An 18,451-nucleotide genomic window follows, 5' to 3' on the forward strand; every position below is an offset into this window, starting at 1 on the left:
CATAAAACCAGGGCAAATCTGTGAGAATGAAGTTATAGCTCATTACTGACTTAATCTGCTACACACTCTTCGCCCCCATCCACCCACTTTAAGTGAACTCTCTTGGTGTGCAAATTGTTCCTTATCATTTTCAAATGAAGCTCCAACCACAGCCGCAACACCACAAACATGGGAGTTCACTCAGAGTTCACGCTGTTCTAAAACAAGCCTCCCACTTTCACAAAAGAAAGCCAACACATGTTTCTGACTTATATAACAGCATGCCTGAAGAAAGTCGTTCTCAGCCCTATTACTTCAATTCCTCTTCCACTCATCATCAACAGCATGCACCACATTTGTCTGAGGTAACTCTGAGCCTGCTGGGCATTGAACTCCTTGGCCAAATAAAGCAAGCGCATGAAGCAACCTGATTTGCTGGAGTTGCTCTCGTAAAACAAAAACAAAAGCAGTAAAAAGAAATGGATGGCTTACCTTGAAGCCAATCTTGAGGTCATCACAGAGCTGCGAGCAGCCACTCAGCTTACTGTTGAGACACTCGTTGATGAAGCAGTTGAGTTCATCGGAGCCGTCTCCACAGTCGTCGTTGCGGTCGCACAGCAGAGTCTCGTTCAAACACTTCCCGTTACGGCACATGAAGGCTGACTCATTGCAAATCCTCTCTGAATTCACACACAAATGTCATTTGATATTAGTGTCACTGAGAAGCAGGGTGACCTTTCTGAGCAATTCGTTTCTCATATGATTTATAATGTATGAAAGAAAAAGAACTGAGGGGAATAAATGGTGTTTAAAATGCTCCACCTGAGTCGGTGCAGCGAGGGTTTTTGGGAGCTTCATCAGAGCGATCCTGACAGTCAAACTCTCCATCACACTCCCATTTCTTCTGGTTAAGGCAGCGGCCGTTGGCACAGCGAAACTCTTCTGGACCACATGTTGGGTACTCTACACCAGGACAAGAGTGAGTTTGTCATCAACCACCACTTCAAGTGACAACACATACTTCCCCCACCACCTTTTCAACAGTAAGAACGGTCTTTTTGTGCTTTCTGCGTTTCTCTTCTAGGACCACACTCACCACATTCGGGGGATTCATCTGAGCCATCAGAGCAGTCGATGTCATGGTCACACACAAAGTGCTTGGGGATACACTGTCTGTTCTGGCACATGAACTCATTCTCGTCACAAGTGCTGTTGGTGTACACTGGAAAAAGACAAAATCACACTATATCAAACAGACATTGGACTTTATTTCTGGAGTTTCTTCTTTTTTAAACTTTTTTTTAACACAAAGGAAACAGAGTTTCCGTCAGGTTGTTATGTAATTTCATCCCACTCACTGCAGCCAGCCTTAACACTCTCATCTGCTCCATCAGGACAGTCCTTGTCTCCATCACACTTCCATCGCTGAGGCACACACATGTGGGAGCCGGGGCACTGGAAAGCCTCAGGACTGCAGGTCTTTGACTCTGGGACATTATGGGAAAGTTACACGATGATACAACATCAGGAAATCTTATGCATGGAGTCCAATGGGTGTGGGAAAAAAGTACTATTAGGTTGGGGAGTGAAAGAAATACGTCACATACTGCATTTCTGGTCCTCGTCTGAACCATCTCCACAGTCATCAGAGCCGTCACACACCCAGTGGCTGGAAATACAGCGGTGGTTCCCACATTCAAACTGGGTGGATGTACAAAACTTGTCTGCAAGCAATGGCAAAGAAAGCTAAGCACTTTGGAGAAATTGCTTAATTTACCGTAACTGTAAGCCATGTTTTTCCATGTGCAGTGGGAAACCCAAAGAAAAACAGTCTGTTTTTTCTGGCATGCTTTGTGTTTTCTATAAATAAAAGTATTAGAGGATAACTCTGTAGCAGACTGACCACAGTGCGTCTCATCTGCTCCGTTCTCACAGTCGTTCTCCTTATCACAGGTCCAGCTCATAGGAATGCAGCGACCGCTGGGACAGGCAAAGAAGTTGACGGGACATTTCAGCTTCCTCTTATCTGTAGAACAGCAGAAAAACAAGTCATAAAATGTTTGGCAGGTTTTTTTTTTTTTAAAGAAAATTTAAAGTCAGTTGGAAAGGGAAAAAAGAACCAAACCTGGGCAGTTTCTCTCATCTGAGAAGTCTCCGCAGTCATTGTTTCCATCACACACCCATGAGGACAGATAACACAGAGTTGTCTTCTCGCAGCTCTGGAAGGACGCTCCTTTGACTCCCAGACGGAAGAAACGGGAGCAATCGGTGGGCTCTGAGTGTTTGGGAAAATAAAAAAAATATGAAACACTTTCTCTAAAATTATCTACAAGGGCACATTAAGTTGGTGAATGAAGAATCATTACTCACGGCAGTTCATTTCATCACTAGCATCTTCACAGTTGACCACCTGGTCACAGCGGCTGTAGTTTGATATACAGCTGCCATCTTTGCACTGGAACTCTCCTGGTTTGCACAACGTCACTAGAGGAGGAAGAGGAGATTTTACCCTTACAGGAGAATACTTTCCCCTTCGCTTTATCAACTTTGCATAAACTGAATTCTTAAAGCATTTCACTGGACTAACAAGTACAATAAAATACAAGCAAAGCAGAGAAACCCAGGAGATGAGGTCCTGATACACTCAACAATATACTTCAGAAGCAGTTTGTCCATTAGCTACAGATATAAATCAATCACACATAACTTACTGTTGCATGGCAGTTCATCTGAGTGGTCACCACAGTCATCCGTGCCGTCACACCAGAACTGGTGGCCGATACACCGACCATTGATGCAGCGTCTGTAGCCTTTCTTGCAAAGTCGATTGGCTACAAAGGAGCAGAAGCTGATTAGAGGATGTTCAGGAAAAAAAAGTGTACTTTGCAAAAATAACTGATGCCAAGCTTCATTTTAAATTCTTCTACCCACTCTTTCTTAATCTTAAGGTGGTTTTTATATCTGTACACTCATTCTTGACCGCTTTGACCATCAGTTAGTTATACCCAAATGATGAAACATGACTGCTGATCCGTGACAGCTCAATGCACACTAATTAATATCTCTGTAAAAAAAACTCACAACAGTATGACTGCTTCTCATCAGACTTGTCCTTGCAGTGGGCCATGCCATCACAGGTCAGGCTGTAGTTGATACAGTCCCCGTTTCCACACTCAAAGTCATCCACGCTTCCACACGACACGTTGAGAGCTGGGGAAGCACATTTGAAATTCATCAACCGTTTCATCAGGGAGATGTTTTGAGCAATTATAAGACTGAAGAGCCTCTCTCTCACAGGAGCAGGTGTTGTCTTCCAGAAGTTGTCTGTCGCCACGACAACTGCAGTTAACACGTCCGTCAGATGTGGGTAGACACAAGTCCTGGCAACCTCCGTTATTCACTCGGCAAGGAGAAAACTCACCTAAGGAACACATAACACAGTTTCTTTACAGATGATGTCGGATGTTATTTGTGCTTCATGCTAGCTTGTCCAAAACTGACTGATAGAAAACTAAGACATAGTTAATCTAATAATATGATTTTAGTTTTCTCTTGTAGAAAGATTCAGTTTGTACACATCTGAACCCAGGATGTTATTGTGAACCCTATAACATCTTTAAAGACATGCTAACAGCTCTATAAAATCACTGTAACAACCATAGACTGTAAAAAAAAATGGACGTCATCTTGATTAGCTTGAAGTGCTGTCGCTAGGAAAACTGCTCCCCCTGGTGGCTGGCGGCAGTATAAGTCAAAAAATGCAGCTCTCCAGTCATTCCAGATGGACCGTGGTCAAACTTTAAAACATTAATACACCCTGTAGAAATGTTTCTCATGCCTGATTGTTGTGGTGATTTGATGATATTATTTAGCTGCCTTGTATTCAAGTCCTCTTTTTTCAGACAAGTTTCGTTTACAGTTGCTATAAGAGGTTAAAAACGAGGTTTTATGTCATGTTTAATAATGATTGACAGCCGTCGTTCTTGTGTATTTTTTTCGGGGACTGTAAAATATGTCGGGAGGTAGAGTCAAGAAGTGATTAGACTCTTGAAAGAAAAAAATATATCATTTTTGTCACCGGGCTCCACTCAGTTTCTCCCAGAATCCCTCACAGTCTCTACTGTGCAGACTCTGGCTGCACAACTGCTACAATGGCTTCGCCTGTGACGGGGGGATTTTGGCTTCAAAACTGTACAATGATAAATGGTGGAGCCACACTGTCCACTCTTTATACAATCTATGGTAACAACTGGCAAACAACAGGCTGCAATGCCAGCAGGCTCTAGTGTTAAGTTTCATAAATGTAGACTGGACAAATGACCTGACCTGATGATGGCTTCAGAGAACTAATAAACAGAAACAATGTTTTCTCACGAGCAGGACATGCCTGTCCCAAAATTCATAGTAAATCAGGGCACCATGCTACTCAGAAAGTTAAAAGTCCATCTTTGGTGAACACAGTTAAAAGCAATCCTGAAAAATGCTTAGATAAGATGAGGCAGACAGCTCATCCTCACTCTACAGAGAGTCCTGTGACTAAGACTTACAGCTGTTGGTGTCATTAGCCACAGCAACAATTCCCATTGGCTGCTGAGGGATGTCAGCACGCAGCACCTTCATGTCTCCTCCTGTGTATTTGTCTGCTCTTAGGACTGCCCTCCTCACCCAGTCAGTCCAAAAGATGTAGTCTCCATACACAGCCAGGCCAAATGGATGCACAGGCTCATTTTTTAGCAAGACCTGAAGCACAAAGGTGAAGCTGTCATTGTACAGAACGGTGACATTTAAGTCATTGGAAAAAACGAAGGTTGAACTTACGTAACGGCTGCTCCCGTCATATTCACAGCGTTCAATCTTGTCCAACGTGGCATCAGAGAAGTAGAGTTTTTCTGCACGGTGGTCTATGGCCAGGCCATTAGGAGTTCTGATGTCACTGCCGATGATTATGAGAACATTGGCTCCATTCAGAGAAGCTCTCATGATGCTGGGAGCCTGCTCGTTCCAGTTGGTCCAGAACATGAGACTGTATGAGAACAAACAGAAAACATACAGTGATGTGCAGTGGGGGGTTTTCGATGTCCAGGTCCAGAGGTTACGACTGACTGATCTGTAATAAATCTACTATTTCACAAAACAACAGAGAGACTGTTTTGGAAGTTGGGACCAATACAGGGCTGACCACCAAGTTATGATATCAATCACTTACCTCTGACACTCGTCCAGCACAAAGGCTCTGGGGTGGTCTTCTCCAGACATAGTGACCACAGTGTCACGGTTATAGGCCACAGTACGGCTCTGGTCCACGGTGTGGCGAGTGATTGTTGAAGTTGTGTAACTCGTCCAGTAGAGAGTATCCCAACCACGGTGGTAAGCCAGGCCCTCAACTGACCCTACATCTGTACAACAGGGAGGAGAAGTTGGCCTGGATTAAGTTTTTTGGACTCAAAATGACTCGCTGACGATAGTTCTTTTACTTTTGTCATCCAGCCAAAATCTCCAGAGGAACACACGCTTTTAATTTAAGTTTTAAAACATCACCACTCAGGGGCGCAGCCTTAACGAGGACCTAAAGAGAGGACTCGGAACAATCAATGCAATAGTTTTACTGGTTGCCCCTCTGGTAAGTTTGGAAGAAATTATTTAAGAGGTTGTGTTTAGAGCCTTTAGGGTTATCCACACCTTCCCACATTAGTTCATGAAAGCTGAAACACTGTGAGGAAAAAAGGAAAAGGTTGAAACTGAAAAAAAAAAGAGTGAAATAGAAGTGGAACCACACTGAGCAGAGTATGCACCATGCCTGCTGTTCCTGGAGAGAGTTTAAAGAGTGCGTTTCATCCTGTCATTTCATGGCTGGCTGCCTGCACATACAAATACAGCTCCCTGTGGACACTCTCATTCATGGTCACTTCTTGTTCTGGGAAGAAAAACCGCCGCTGGAACAGCTTGAGTCACTTTAAGGAGATGAGCCAGGGTAAAGAAGTCAATTGTGAATGGCAAAGTTGAAGCAGCTGCTCTTGATAACCATCTTCCCTTTATCCTGGGAGCCCCCCTCATCCCCCTACTGAGTACAAACAGCAGGTTTAGTTTTTTATCTGTAGTGCCTACAGGTCATACAGTATCATGGAGAAGGGGGAAGCCACAGGCTCCAAGGTGTGCATCTGTCTAGTCTTGGTAACGGAAAACTACATTTATGACCACTTATGGCGAACAATAAAACCTGAACACTCCTCCTTACTGTTTGTTTTCACCTAAAAGTCGTAAATCCTCCTTTAACAGATGTTCCATGTGAGGGACTAAGAGCTATAACCAACCTAAATGTGAGACATTGTTGGGGTCAAAAACCTTAATGACCAAACTAAATGTTCCTTCAACACCAGAACACACACAGACACACGTGGTTGTATCAGTGTATTCATGTAATACAAATAGGAAAAATGTGCATCTAAGCAGCTGGCTGCGTCAATTAGAGAGGAGCACACAGTGGACAGAGATTAATAAAGATGGTTCAAGACAGTATTATGTAAGAAGATAGCACAACCCCCCCATCCCCTGCCTGCATCACCTCAGCAGGTCAATGTGCAACTGTGCAAACAGAGGAGGAAACCTGTTGGTTACGACCACTGCAAAGTCAGAACACAGCCTCGCTTTCAATCTACAGATCAGTATCATCATAGATGCAACATCTGGGAACTACTGCTTTCAAATTCACTATATTTTTCCTTCAACAATTCAAGATTTTGCTAATTGTACAGTATTTTCAACTACTGGAAACCTTCATCTTGGGAGTCTCTGAAGCAGTCTCCAAATGGATGCGATGCTTCAAGCCACAACGAGCACTTAACATCAAGTAGCATCGGCTGCTTTCAGTGTGGAATGTCCTTTAACAACCACTGGGATGAATTTATCCACTGTTGCCTGGTTTCAAGAAATCGATGCAGCCGCGGGAGAACAGCTGCTTCGACATCTCTCAGGTTTGACCCAGAGTGCTCTTCCTCGGATTACGAAGAACATGCTGATGCAGCCGAGGGAGTTATTGCAAGAGTGCTCTTTCAAAACATGCTCATATGGACACTTTTGAGCTTAACTGTGCAATAGAATGACATTTGTAGAAACCATTTTCTTGCTTTATATTGTTGTTTTTGCATTTCAAATTTACATCTTCAAACAAACCACAGATAAGCTGGTATCTACAGTTTATAACCTTGTTTCCTTCAAGAGCACAGATATTCAGTGTCAATGAAGTCAACAGACCACTATGATCATCACTGCTTAACTAACTGCTATAATTTTACGTGAACTTAATTGCGCGTGATCGCACCCTTGATTAACACAATAAGGACGTGAACTGGAGCCAAAGAGGCGATATGCGGTACTGCGACACTGTGTGAACATGCTGATGCTCTAATTTTACAGACCATTAGAGTAATTACTCAACGCACTTTGTTTTGAATGCATGGAGACCTCAGGGCAGCAAGTTAACACCAGCAGTCTTGGTCAACAGAACAGACAGGAGGAATCTCTGATCAGGGTCATAGTGCCCGTCCTGGATGGACTGATTCTGGTAACAGGCCTAGTTGGCCAAACCCTGGTCATCACCATTCTCACGGGCAGGAGGAGGAAAGAAAGTCAACCACCACATGGCACTGACACCCTGCTGCTTGCTCTGAGTGCAGCAGACCTGCTCCTGCTGCTCTGTCTGCCCTTCCACACCTCTGCCATCACTCTGGGCTTCTGGCCTTTTGGCAGCTTCCTCTGCAAAGCCATCAGCTTCCTGGGTGTAGCCTGCTCTGCTGCTTCAGTTTTTACTCTGGCGGCGCTGGCCGTGACACGTTACCTCACGGTGGTTCATCCCACCTGGGCATACAGGTTGAGGAGGCATCGACTCATAAAGCTGACAGTAGCTCTGCTCTGGGTCCCTGCCTCAGCATTAGCAGCACCACAGTTTGCCTTTCGCACAGTTACAGCGACCAGCTCTGTTTACTGCTTTGCCTTTCTGTCAGACTTCAGTCAGCTCGTCTACAGCATCGCCCTCTTCCTGTTTGGCTTCGCCCTCCCGCTGGGCATCATCATATTGATGTATGCCAAGATCTACTGTTTTCTGCAACATGCACGGCTGCTGGGGAACGCTCCCCAACTGGAGAAATACCAGAGCCAGGTCACTCACACTTCAGCTCTTTTGGTTCTTGTCTTCACTCTTCTCTGGCTGCCCTCCTATGCCCTCATGTTCTCTTTCATCGGAGGAACCGTAACAGGCTCGACTGGCTACAACACCGTCGCCATCCTAGCTCGACTGTTGGCATCCTCAGTAGCCGTGGTGAACCCTGTTCTGTATGGGCTGATGTCTCAGAAGTTCAGACAGGATTTATTAGAGCTGGGAAGAGAGCGCTGGGCATGGTGTAAAAGCTGTCTAATTGGCTGCCCTCATGTGATGAACAGAGACATGGTGCAGCCTTTTGAGCTGGATACAACCTCAGAAGGAGGCCAGAACTGACTAAACCCACAGCTGTCTCATAATGAATGCATTCACTTGACTCAAAGTGTTTGATACTAATATGTTAATGTACCTTGTTTGTATATTTTAGTATTTTATTCATCAAGTTAGTAAAAGTGTGAGTGATAATACACAATATTTGTGAATCTATTCCAAATTTGATGTATGTAATCTGGTTAAACTTTGAATATGTAACTGGAAATCTCATCCTTTTAATTTAAACAGCAAGAAGAACCACAGAGTAAAGAAAATGGCAAACTACAGTCATACATTATGCATGACTATGACTTGAAGTTGCAGTTCAATAACATGGGAATGGAAAGTTGTTTTCTGGTGATAACCACATGTAACCTGGGTGTAAACAACTCTGTTTGCAATAAATTCTGCAGTGGCAAATGAAAAACAAGCCTTTAGTTTCAAAACTGCTTCAACCTCTGATCTAAACCAATAAAGGAACTAACCTCATCCACATTATTTTTGTGTCTTTCACATAAAATGATGACTGTTTGAATATGACTTGTATAGCATAGCCTCGCTTTGGGCGAGGGCTGTTTCACCTGATGTGTACAATGGAGTTCAACAACCTACTTGTGAATCACTGAAAGTGGGATTTAAAATGACACTTCAGGCATGAAGCAAACACAAAGCTCAGAGTGAGTGGGTGTTTGTGTGTGCCAGTGTGTCTTCTCCAAGTGGCAACCCAAAGTGATGTCAGTCTCCTCTAGTTGAGCAGCTGCAGCTGTGTGTACGTTTACAGTGAATCCTCCCCAGTGCTTGTGTTGTCAAAATGTGTAATGATGGTTATTTACAGCGTCGAGTGGATGAAAGACAACATACAATTATTAATGGACAGAATGAAAGAAATGACACCAAAGGCAAACACAGCGATGTCAACATACAGAGGGGCGCTTGATTGGTTTATGGGAATATTTCCAATGACATCTGATTGATGTCCCAATACTTACTGTCAACCACGATCTTGCGGTCGGTGCCGTCATCATTGATCTGCTGAATGTTGCCAAAGTGGATGTCACTGAAGAAGATGCGGTTGGCTCCCTTCCCTCCACCGCCGTGGTAATCGAAGCTGAGGGCGATGACGTTCCTCATGTGCTCGGGGTCCTCAAAAGGCTTTATCGGAGCGTTGAGGTTTGTCTCATCCGACAGGTGGATGCTCTTCAGGATAGTACGCTCTGAATACAGCAGGTATCCGTCATAGTCACGACAACTGCGGTTATCCTCTGCCAGCATGCCGTGGGCGCATGCACAGGTGCGCTGTCCGTTGCCACGGTAAAGACACAGCTGTTCGCAGCCTCCGTTATCTTTGCAGACGTTGGTGCCTGAGAGGAAAAAGAAATAATCAGACTAGCTCAACGTTTGAAAGGCAGCCCAATGCTATGAAAATTGATTGCATTAGTGGTTTTTATGATGTTTCACACAATTACAAGATTTAGTAGAAAAAAACTCACATGTTTAGAGTTTGTGGTAAAGTATCAAAGTGTGTGATTCCTGTGTCTTCCTACCTTGCTGCCTCGCCCTGTTGAAAACCTTGATGTCTTTCAGCTGAACACCAATGCCTGTCCTGAGCTGCACAGCATCAGTGGCGTTGTCTTTGTTGCCTCTCTTGATGGAGCCATTGGCATGGGTTCTGAACAACAGACCACAACTCTGAGAGTCAGTTAACAGCACAATACCATGTTGAATCTCCTGTATGATGTGGTGGTTCAATGAACCAGTTTACGACTACACTGACCGGTCACTCCAGTAGATGTATTCCTCAAAAACAGACACAGCAAACATGTCCATGTTGTTGTTCGCCAGCACCAGCTCCCTGTTCTCGCCGGTCTCCAGGTTGATTCGCTCAATCTTGTCTGTACGGGCATCGCACCAATACAGCAGACCCTCCTGTAGAGGAAAGTACAAACACAACAGTATGGATTAAGAGAAGATCAAGTTTAAAGGTCAAATATTATGCAAAAATCACTCAAGTCTTTTAGTGAAATTTGTGGGTCTGTGTTTTTCCTCCCAGCCCACAAAATGTGATATTTAATGACAAAACCTGTTCTTAGTAGTGCTTGTGAATGAGAAATCTCTTGGTAGTCATGGATGCGGTGCCGCTCTCAGTGACATGGAAGAGCAGGGCGGTGTCAGCGGTGGCTCATTTACATATGAAGGTCACGCCCACTAAATCAGAGCGTTCTGAACAGAGGGGCTATGAGAGCCTGGAAACAATGCTGCTGTGCTTGATTTATTGGCTTTTTGGACCAAAACATGTTACTACCATTTCATGAAGACATCAATGATCCATATTAAACTGCAGAAAAGGAGCAGAATATGGGACCTTTAAAGCTGGAAATCAAAACAGAAGTGTATGAGGGAGACCGTGATGCTGTTACACTGTTGGTACGATTTTTTCTTGTCTGATTTGGTGCCATACAATTTAACATTGAGGTTTTTTGTTTTTTTTTGGACAAACCACAGAGACTAAAAGTTACATGTCAAGCTTGGTCAAAATAAAAACAACTTACAGAAAAACAAACAAATAAAACAACACAAGTGACTTAAAAATTTCACGTAGAATAAACCAAAAAATCTAAAACAGTTTTATCTATATTTAATAAAGATAATTACCGTTTAACACTTTAGGAAGAACTTAATAAGAGGGATGCAAAATGAAACCCCCTCAGACTTGTTCTGTAAAATTAATGATGCTTTTTCCAGCATGACAGGAAGCTGAAAGAGGTCCAGTATCTCTAAAGTGCCAGCAGGATGTGAGTTTTTCTTTTTCACTCTGATACAAAATTAGTTTTGGGGGGTTTTAGTACTGTGATGGAGTGGTCCTCACCTCGTAGTCAATGGAGATTCCATTGGGCCAGCTGATGCTCACATTGACCAGGACCAACCTCTGGCTTCCATCCAACCTAGAGCGCTCAATACGAGGGTACTGACCCCACTCAGTCCAGAACAGATACCTGCAGAAACAAACACATTCAGGACGATTGAAGAGAGAATTTCAGACAAATCTGAAACAGCAGACCTGGAGACCTTGAAAGCAAGAGTATTAGAGAGGCTTTACCCTTTGACGGGGTGGACAGTGATGGCTCTGGGCTTGTCCAGACCCTGGGAAATGACTACATAGCGGAAGGAGCCGTTCAGCCTGGCCACCTCAATCACATCGAAGCCCTGGTCAGTCCAATAAATATTCCCTAAAAAGTAAATAAAAAAAGGAAAATTCAAATTATATATTTATAAGAAACTGTGTGACTCTGCAGGAAGTAAATCTATAATGATCAGACCTGCTATCCAATCCACAGTTATGCCCTCCACTCTGCCGATGCCATTGGTGACCACATCCTCCCTCCACGTCTGGTCTCTCTTGGCCCTGCTGATGGTGCTCAGGCCCATGTCCACCCAGTAGATGGTGTCATTTTCTGAAAACAGAGAGGTTGCTTATGTCAAACCACAAGTACGCACTTCTCTGAGATGATGACAGCTTCAAAACGCCACTCAATCAAGGCTATCTAGTCACAGAAGTCCCTCAGTGTCACTCACCAGCATGGAAGTCGATACCGACAGCCAGAGAGGTGCCCGACACCGGCACCAGAGCGTCAGATTTGTCTGCGGGGTCAAGTGGAATTCCTCTGATTCCCTCATGAACCGAGTAAAGCAGAAAAGAGCCCATACCTGCGTAGTGAGAGCACATTACGCTGTTGTTAAAAACACACTGTATATTTCATTCATATGCTGTTTCTGTGAAGCAGTGTCTTACCTTCACAGGACTGCTGTCCTGTCTTGAGGCTGTAACCTGCCGTGCACATGCAGGCCCTGGTGGTTGGTGAGGTGGGCAAACACAGCTGGGAGCAGTCTCCATTGTTGTTACTGCACAGGTTGATACCAGCTAAGAAAAAAGGCAACCAGTGAGGTCAAGAAAGAAAACAAGAAAAACTACTTTCTCTACAGCAGCATGCTGACACTTTTATTTATTGAGAAGCAGATACATTTTCTGAGCGCTACGTCTTACTTTTCTGCACATCCTCGTCATAGATCCTCATGTGCATCATAGGGGAGGTGTTGTTTCTCAAGATCTTCCAGTTTCCTCCATCCTGCTTGTCACATGTTCCTATCTGGTCAGTTCCCTGGTCAGCCCACCACAGCTTGTCACCTACATGTGGGGGATTTCATTATATTAGATTAGATTAGATCAACTTTATTGTCCTTTGCAGGAAATTTATCTTAGACAGCAGTACTACTGGCCCAGGACGCAGTATTTTAAATGGCAAAATACTAGACACATACAACAGTCACATAAGCAAGAGGTCGGTGGCAAGCATGGCCAGAAGTTATTGCACAAGGATGTTAAAGTGCAGTGCTCGACACAATACGCAGTGAAGCTAAGCAGAAACAAGTTAAAAACTGAGTTTTGATGATAAGAACAAAACATGGGTAAAAGTTGAATAATAACAGCTAAGAACAAGTAGAAGCAGATAATAAGTCAAATATGGAGAAAAAAGTAAAAAAAATAGATAAAAAGTAGAAAATAAAACCATGGATAAAAGTGGAATAATCATAATAAGTGGCAATAAATAGGCTAACAAAAATATATATATACAAGCATTATATATCAATTCAAGGAAAGAATTAATTAGATTTTTTTGTTATGCAGAGAGATGGATGTTGGGAGAAACGAGAGCTTGTATCGATTCGTTTTATGTTTGCTTGCTCTGTATCGTCTCCCTGAAGGCAGAAGTTCATATTCCCGAGAAAGAATGTAGGAAGAATCACTCAGAATTTTCCGTGCCTGGTTATGGACGACACAATCAAAGACAGACTGGAGAGCTGGGTGGTCTTTCTGACCTATCACCTTCATAGCTGATTTTATCAGTCCACTGATTTTTGATTTACTCTGCCAATCCATATCTCAGAAGACTTTTGAAGATGGCATTATAGAAAATCAACATGATTTCACGCCTGACATCAAACAGTCTTAGCCTGCAAAGGAAATGCAGTCTTTGAGATAATTTGTTGCAGAGGAAGTCAACATGATCCGTCCATTTTAAAAAATTGTCCATGACAATACCAAGATATTTGTAAGAGGCAACCTGATCAGTAACACTGTTTCCAATTACCACTGAGTCATGTTTGCGTACCCCCCTCGGGTCAAAAACCGTCCCTTTAGTTTTTGTTGCATTTAAGATTAGATTTTTTCTCTCACACCAGTCCTTAAAACAAGTTATCTCATTACAATACACAGAGGGGCAGTCACTAGCATGCAAAAGACTCAAGATGATGGTATAATCTGAAAATTTGATCATGAAGTTATTAGGTTGTCAGCTTCTGCATTCATTGTTAAACAACGTAAATAAAAAAATATATATATACTGAACCGTCATCATGGGCCACAGGGTTTAAGCCACACACTCCCATATGAGGTTATTTTGAGATATGGAAAATTTTAGACAAAAATCTAAAATCTTTTCCTTACCCATGATAGCCAGGGCTGTAGCTTTGGTAAGTTTGCCTTTAACACCTTCCAGAGTCTCCAGTTTAGTCCCGTCCAGCTGACAGCGGCTAATGGTGCTGTTTCCTGAACTGATCCAGTACAGCTGCTCCTTTTCGTAGTCAATGGAAAGGCCTGCGAGGGAAGAATAATGGTGCTGTTAAACGTAAGAATCTCCCACATTGGCGTCCATGAACTTTACTTTCAGCCTGTAGCCTTTAGTGAAGGTTTCTGGCAGACTGGAGACATGTGCTCACCTACTGGCCCCTTCTGATTGATGAAAAGTACGGTGTGGTTGCTGCCATCCATGTTAGCCATGCTGATGTTGTCACCATCAGTCCAGTACAGCTTCCTGAGGAGTGAAGTTAAATAGAAGGAAGATTGAAGTTGTGTTTTCTTTAATCTGACAAAAAGCCATAATGAGCTGAAAACTTTGCAGCTCTATGATCAGAGAGAAAATTCACAGTCAAGCTGAGTGCATGTTTGAAATAAGTGAGGAGAAAACTCACCCCAGGAGAGGATGAGCCACCAGGCAGTGGGGCTTGTCTAAGCCCTGGATGACAGCGTTCTTGAAGGATCCATCCAGTCTTGCCACATTAATCTGTTTTTTATTGCCATCATAGCTAGTCCAGAAGAGATTTCTGGAAACCCAGTCAACTGCCAGTCCATGAGCGTTGGGGAGGTCTGGGAAATGCAATAACCAAAAAGAAATGGATTAAGGTGAAACTTAATTTTAAGTTCTATCAAAAAAGGATTTTTACTGTGAAATTAGAGAAAGATTTTAAGGATAGTGGAATGGTAGGAATTTGTGTAATTATGCTTACCGGCAGACACAACAGTCTCCACTCCTGTGCCGTTAATAAAAGCTCTCTTGATTGTCTGTGTTCGAACGTCGGACCAGTAGATGCGTTGCTCTACTGCGTCGTAATCCACCACTGTGACATTGTCTATGTCCGGCACAGTGAAAGAGATGATGTAGTTGTAGTAGGGGTTGTCGATGTCCACCCCTCGAATCTCAATCTGACGCGCATACAGGAGGAACTTGCGTGACTCTGAAAGAAATAAAACAACACAGAGTGTTAGATACTTTCCAACGCTTGATACAGAAGGTGAGGTGAAGAGGTATCTCCTTTTAGACAGAAAAACTACCCAACTTAAACTGATAGTTTAATTCATTTTGTGGCAGAGATTTCTCTGATCCCTGAAAATTCCTGGTTTAATGGAGAATGCATCTCAGGCCCTCTAATCCAATTATCCTTAAATCTACACTGCTGGGATGAGAATTACTCTGCAGAATGGCTAACATTTACACAGACACACACAGGCATATAAATTCCCAGAGCCTCCCTTCAGAAACATCATAAAACCCACTTATGAAATCAAATAACAACAAATGAAGACCTCAGCACAACACTTCTGACAGTCTTGTGTATGAAATGAAATGGGAATGAAAGTGAAGAAAGCCCCATGGCGCAAACAGAGGAGCTGTAATCAAATCATCCGTCACTAGAGATGACAGCTCAAGACGCTGATGTCCCACGTTGAAGGGCTCGGCACACCGCAGCAGGCATGACAGTCGTGAGAAAAGACTCCAGCAAACAAAGAGCATGTTTCTCGCTCTGTGCTGACATGGATTGTAGATGACAGCGTTGAGTGTAAACACCCAGGCTGAGCTTTTTTAAAGACAAAAGGCTGGGTGTGAGTGTTTGTGTGTCCTTACCTCTGCAGGTGCGTTTGTCAGGTTGCAGCTTCATGAGGTGAGGGCAGGCACAGGAGAAGGTCTGGTTGAAGTTGATAAGACAGAGGTGGGAGCAAGGGCTGCTACCATCGCTGGTGACACATGGGTTAGGAGCTGAGAAGAAGAGGTGAAGGAAAAGAAAAGACAAAATGAAAGAGAAGTGATTAATAGTATCAGTTATATTCACATGGCAGCGACTTTCCTTTGACATTACACTTAGGGTAAGGAGCCAAAAATACCAAAACACTGTTGTACTGCTGTGTATTACTGGTAAACAAAACAGGAATGAAAAGAAAGGAGGCTAAAAGATTATATTATTACCTCCGCCAAGGAGGTTGTGTTTTTGGGAGAGTTTGTCTGTTTGTTTTTCTGTGAAAAACATAACTCAAAAAGTAACAAATGAATCTTGATAAAATTTTCAGGAAATGTTAAAAATGGGATGAAGAAGAAGCAATTTATCAGTGTATCATTCGTTCATTCCATATCTGTTTTAGGATCCAAAATCGGAAAACAGATAACAGTCATTTTTCACTGTTTCGATTTTGTTATGAAATTAAAAATAGAGTATGAGAGAATGAAATTATTATGGGGTTCAGGGAGGTCAGTCTGTAACTGTGTGGATCTTGAAACCTGTTCGCAGAGATAGAGAAGGCGATATACAGTGAGTGACATATAAATAGACCACTATGGCCACACTTGAACAATACGCTGATGTTATTGAGCAGTTCGAAGCTGGTAAGACCCACACAGACATTTTGGAGACGTTGCAGGACATGGGTGTCCGGAGATGCTCTGCAATAGGTGTCAGACGTTTCTACATCCAACACAACCTCAGGCAGAAACGTCATGTTACTGATGCCTCCTAAGTGTGGCCCCTCTTTAGAAAGCAAGTACATGTCCACCATCCTTGACGAAAATGTTGACTAATAATAACTGTAAAACTTAAGCTATCGTGCTGCTCGATTCACCCATCAATGGATTCACCCAGTAGACACTGACTGACCTTCCTGAGAAAAAAAAAGTCAACAACTCCTGGGTCACAACACATAAAAAATGATACAAACCAAAAACGAATAGAAAAAAAATCCCACGATAATTCCATTCTCTCATATTCTATTTTTAATTTCAAAACAAAATCAAAACAGCGAAAAAAAGGCCGTTATCTGTTTCCGATTTTGGATTCTAAAACAGGTATGGACTGAATGAATGATACACTGATAGCGATTAAATTTTGGAGGTGATCTGGATCACCATCTGGATCCAGGACATTTTTAAAGGATTCTTTATCATTATGAGATAGGGCCATTTTCACCATATGTGTATATAACCCCACGATAAATGGTTGGATTGCTTAGCAAAACAACGAAAGACAAGGTCACCATAATTCCTGACAGATGTAAAAGTATGATCCAGATCCTGGCAATATTCCTGGATACTAAGATCCAGAATATGAAATATGTTCTGGGTCATTATAATTTTAACACTGTCAGGAAACAAACTATCGTACAAACCCGCAACTAACACCAAATTGTAGCAGACAGTCTGCTGAAAGGGAGTATAACATTAAAGTAGGACTAAAGTGTTGCGTGACAATCACAATATGCTTGGTGGAGGTCTGCGCTCTCTGAGTGCTTTTCTAGTTTCTACAGTAGTTTGCCTAATATTTGCAAAGAATTAACTCAGTAACTTAAATGTCAGAAGGTGGAAACAGGCTGTTTCTAGACTGTCACCGTGGAGAGTAATTTGTGTGTAATGACCCCTCAATCAATGAGGAAAGTGAAAGGCTGAAAAAAATAAAGTCTGGCTTGCCTGTCAACCCAGCTTGTCGCCTGATCACTGTCATGGGCATTGGTTCAAGCTGTCAATCAACAATAATGTGATACCTCCCTTTCCCTGCCTGCAATTACAGGACCCGGTGCCTCTCTGCTGCCCACACACCCTTGAGATCCCCCATTGGCAAGCAGATATCAGGGACATTTCAATGTGGCAAGATGCGGCAGTTTCACAGTTCTGACAATCTTTCCCCATCTTGTCAATCATTGTGTGCCTCAGAGATCAACACATGACATTTATGTCTCAGAAGAAGAGTTTATATTTCCTTATCAGCTGGTGGGAGAATCTGAACAGTGAGACCATCAAGGCAGCAGGAGGTGCCCAAATAGCTGCCGGGTTGAAGAGTCTCACACATCTCACAAATCTTAAGGTCAGCTGTCTCTGGGAAATAGGAGCTGCAGTGAATCAACACATTGAACAATGGGCTGTGAGATTGTCATCGTTCTCCTTCAGCTGACCGAATCAGCCAGCCAGGCTCATGGGAAAGGGTCAGACTGAGAAACGTTCTTCCCCTCTGTGAGCGTTTTTCTCCAAGTATAACCTGTCTTGTGTTTAACCTACCCTGGGGTTGTCTGGACGGGTGATAGACCTGCAGGTCAAAAGGCTGCGTGTTGGTGCGCTGGACTACAGTCACATTGTGTCCTGTCCATTTGTTGGCTTTGGCCAGAGTGTTGGTCCTCCAGTCAGTCCAGTAGACCTCGCCTCCATACATGGTGACAGCAAAAGGGTGGGACAAGTACTCATGGCCCCGCAACACCTCGATCAGTCCAGAGCCGTCATACATAGCGGAGTAGATAGCATCTGACCTGGAAAAGCATTAAAGCAGAGTGTGCTTTACATAACAGGGATTAACATGTTCATTAACTCAAGTATAAGCAAGCTGCTCATGCTCGTCTTCATAACATGAGGAAACATC

The 18,451-nt window shown here is 43.2% G+C and overlaps 2 protein-coding genes across 2 annotated transcripts in view; one reads left to right on the top strand and one right to left on the bottom strand.

Moving 5' to 3' along the window:
* LOC141799135 (low-density lipoprotein receptor-related protein 1-like) overlaps positions 1-18,451 on the bottom strand; it is a 93,718-nt gene that overhangs the window by 18,262 nt on the left and 57,005 nt on the right. The window contains exons 27-55 of the mRNA XM_074681254.1: positions 18,097-18,341; positions 15,685-15,816; positions 14,789-15,016; positions 14,474-14,648; positions 14,222-14,316; positions 13,950-14,099; positions 12,489-12,629; positions 12,237-12,365; positions 12,020-12,151; positions 11,764-11,898; positions 11,544-11,673; positions 11,313-11,439; positions 10,221-10,372; positions 9,991-10,115; positions 9,436-9,807; positions 5,186-5,375; positions 4,798-5,002; positions 4,527-4,719; positions 3,275-3,400; positions 3,061-3,189; positions 2,691-2,810; positions 2,350-2,463; positions 2,105-2,254; positions 1,883-2,005; positions 1,587-1,703; positions 1,338-1,466; positions 1,076-1,201; positions 802-942; positions 472-659 (exon numbers count right to left, since the gene is read on the bottom strand). Coding sequence (XP_074537355.1) covers positions 472-659; positions 802-942; positions 1,076-1,201; positions 1,338-1,466; positions 1,587-1,703; positions 1,883-2,005; positions 2,105-2,254; positions 2,350-2,463; positions 2,691-2,810; positions 3,061-3,189; positions 3,275-3,400; positions 4,527-4,719; positions 4,798-5,002; positions 5,186-5,375; positions 9,436-9,807; positions 9,991-10,115; positions 10,221-10,372; positions 11,313-11,439; positions 11,544-11,673; positions 11,764-11,898; positions 12,020-12,151; positions 12,237-12,365; positions 12,489-12,629; positions 13,950-14,099; positions 14,222-14,316; positions 14,474-14,648; positions 14,789-15,016; positions 15,685-15,816; positions 18,097-18,341 — 4,519 coding nt within the window. The remainder of the gene's footprint in view (positions 1-471; positions 660-801; positions 943-1,075; positions 1,202-1,337; positions 1,467-1,586; positions 1,704-1,882; positions 2,006-2,104; positions 2,255-2,349; positions 2,464-2,690; positions 2,811-3,060; positions 3,190-3,274; positions 3,401-4,526; positions 4,720-4,797; positions 5,003-5,185; positions 5,376-9,435; positions 9,808-9,990; positions 10,116-10,220; positions 10,373-11,312; positions 11,440-11,543; positions 11,674-11,763; positions 11,899-12,019; positions 12,152-12,236; positions 12,366-12,488; positions 12,630-13,949; positions 14,100-14,221; positions 14,317-14,473; positions 14,649-14,788; positions 15,017-15,684; positions 15,817-18,096; positions 18,342-18,451) is intronic.
* LOC141799137 (galanin receptor type 1) lies at positions 7,433-8,470 on the top strand. Its single transcript, XM_074681255.1, has one exon. The coding sequence runs from the start codon at positions 7,433-7,435 to the stop codon at positions 8,468-8,470; it is 1,038 nt and encodes a 345-aa protein (XP_074537356.1).

This window comes from Halichoeres trimaculatus, unplaced genomic scaffold, assembly GCF_033239565.1.
Source record: "Halichoeres trimaculatus isolate MK-OKI-2021-1 unplaced genomic scaffold, fHalTri1.1 fHalTri1_scaffold_11, whole genome shotgun sequence".
In the NCBI taxonomy this organism is placed as follows: domain Eukaryota; kingdom Metazoa; phylum Chordata; class Actinopteri; order Labriformes; family Labridae; genus Halichoeres; species Halichoeres trimaculatus.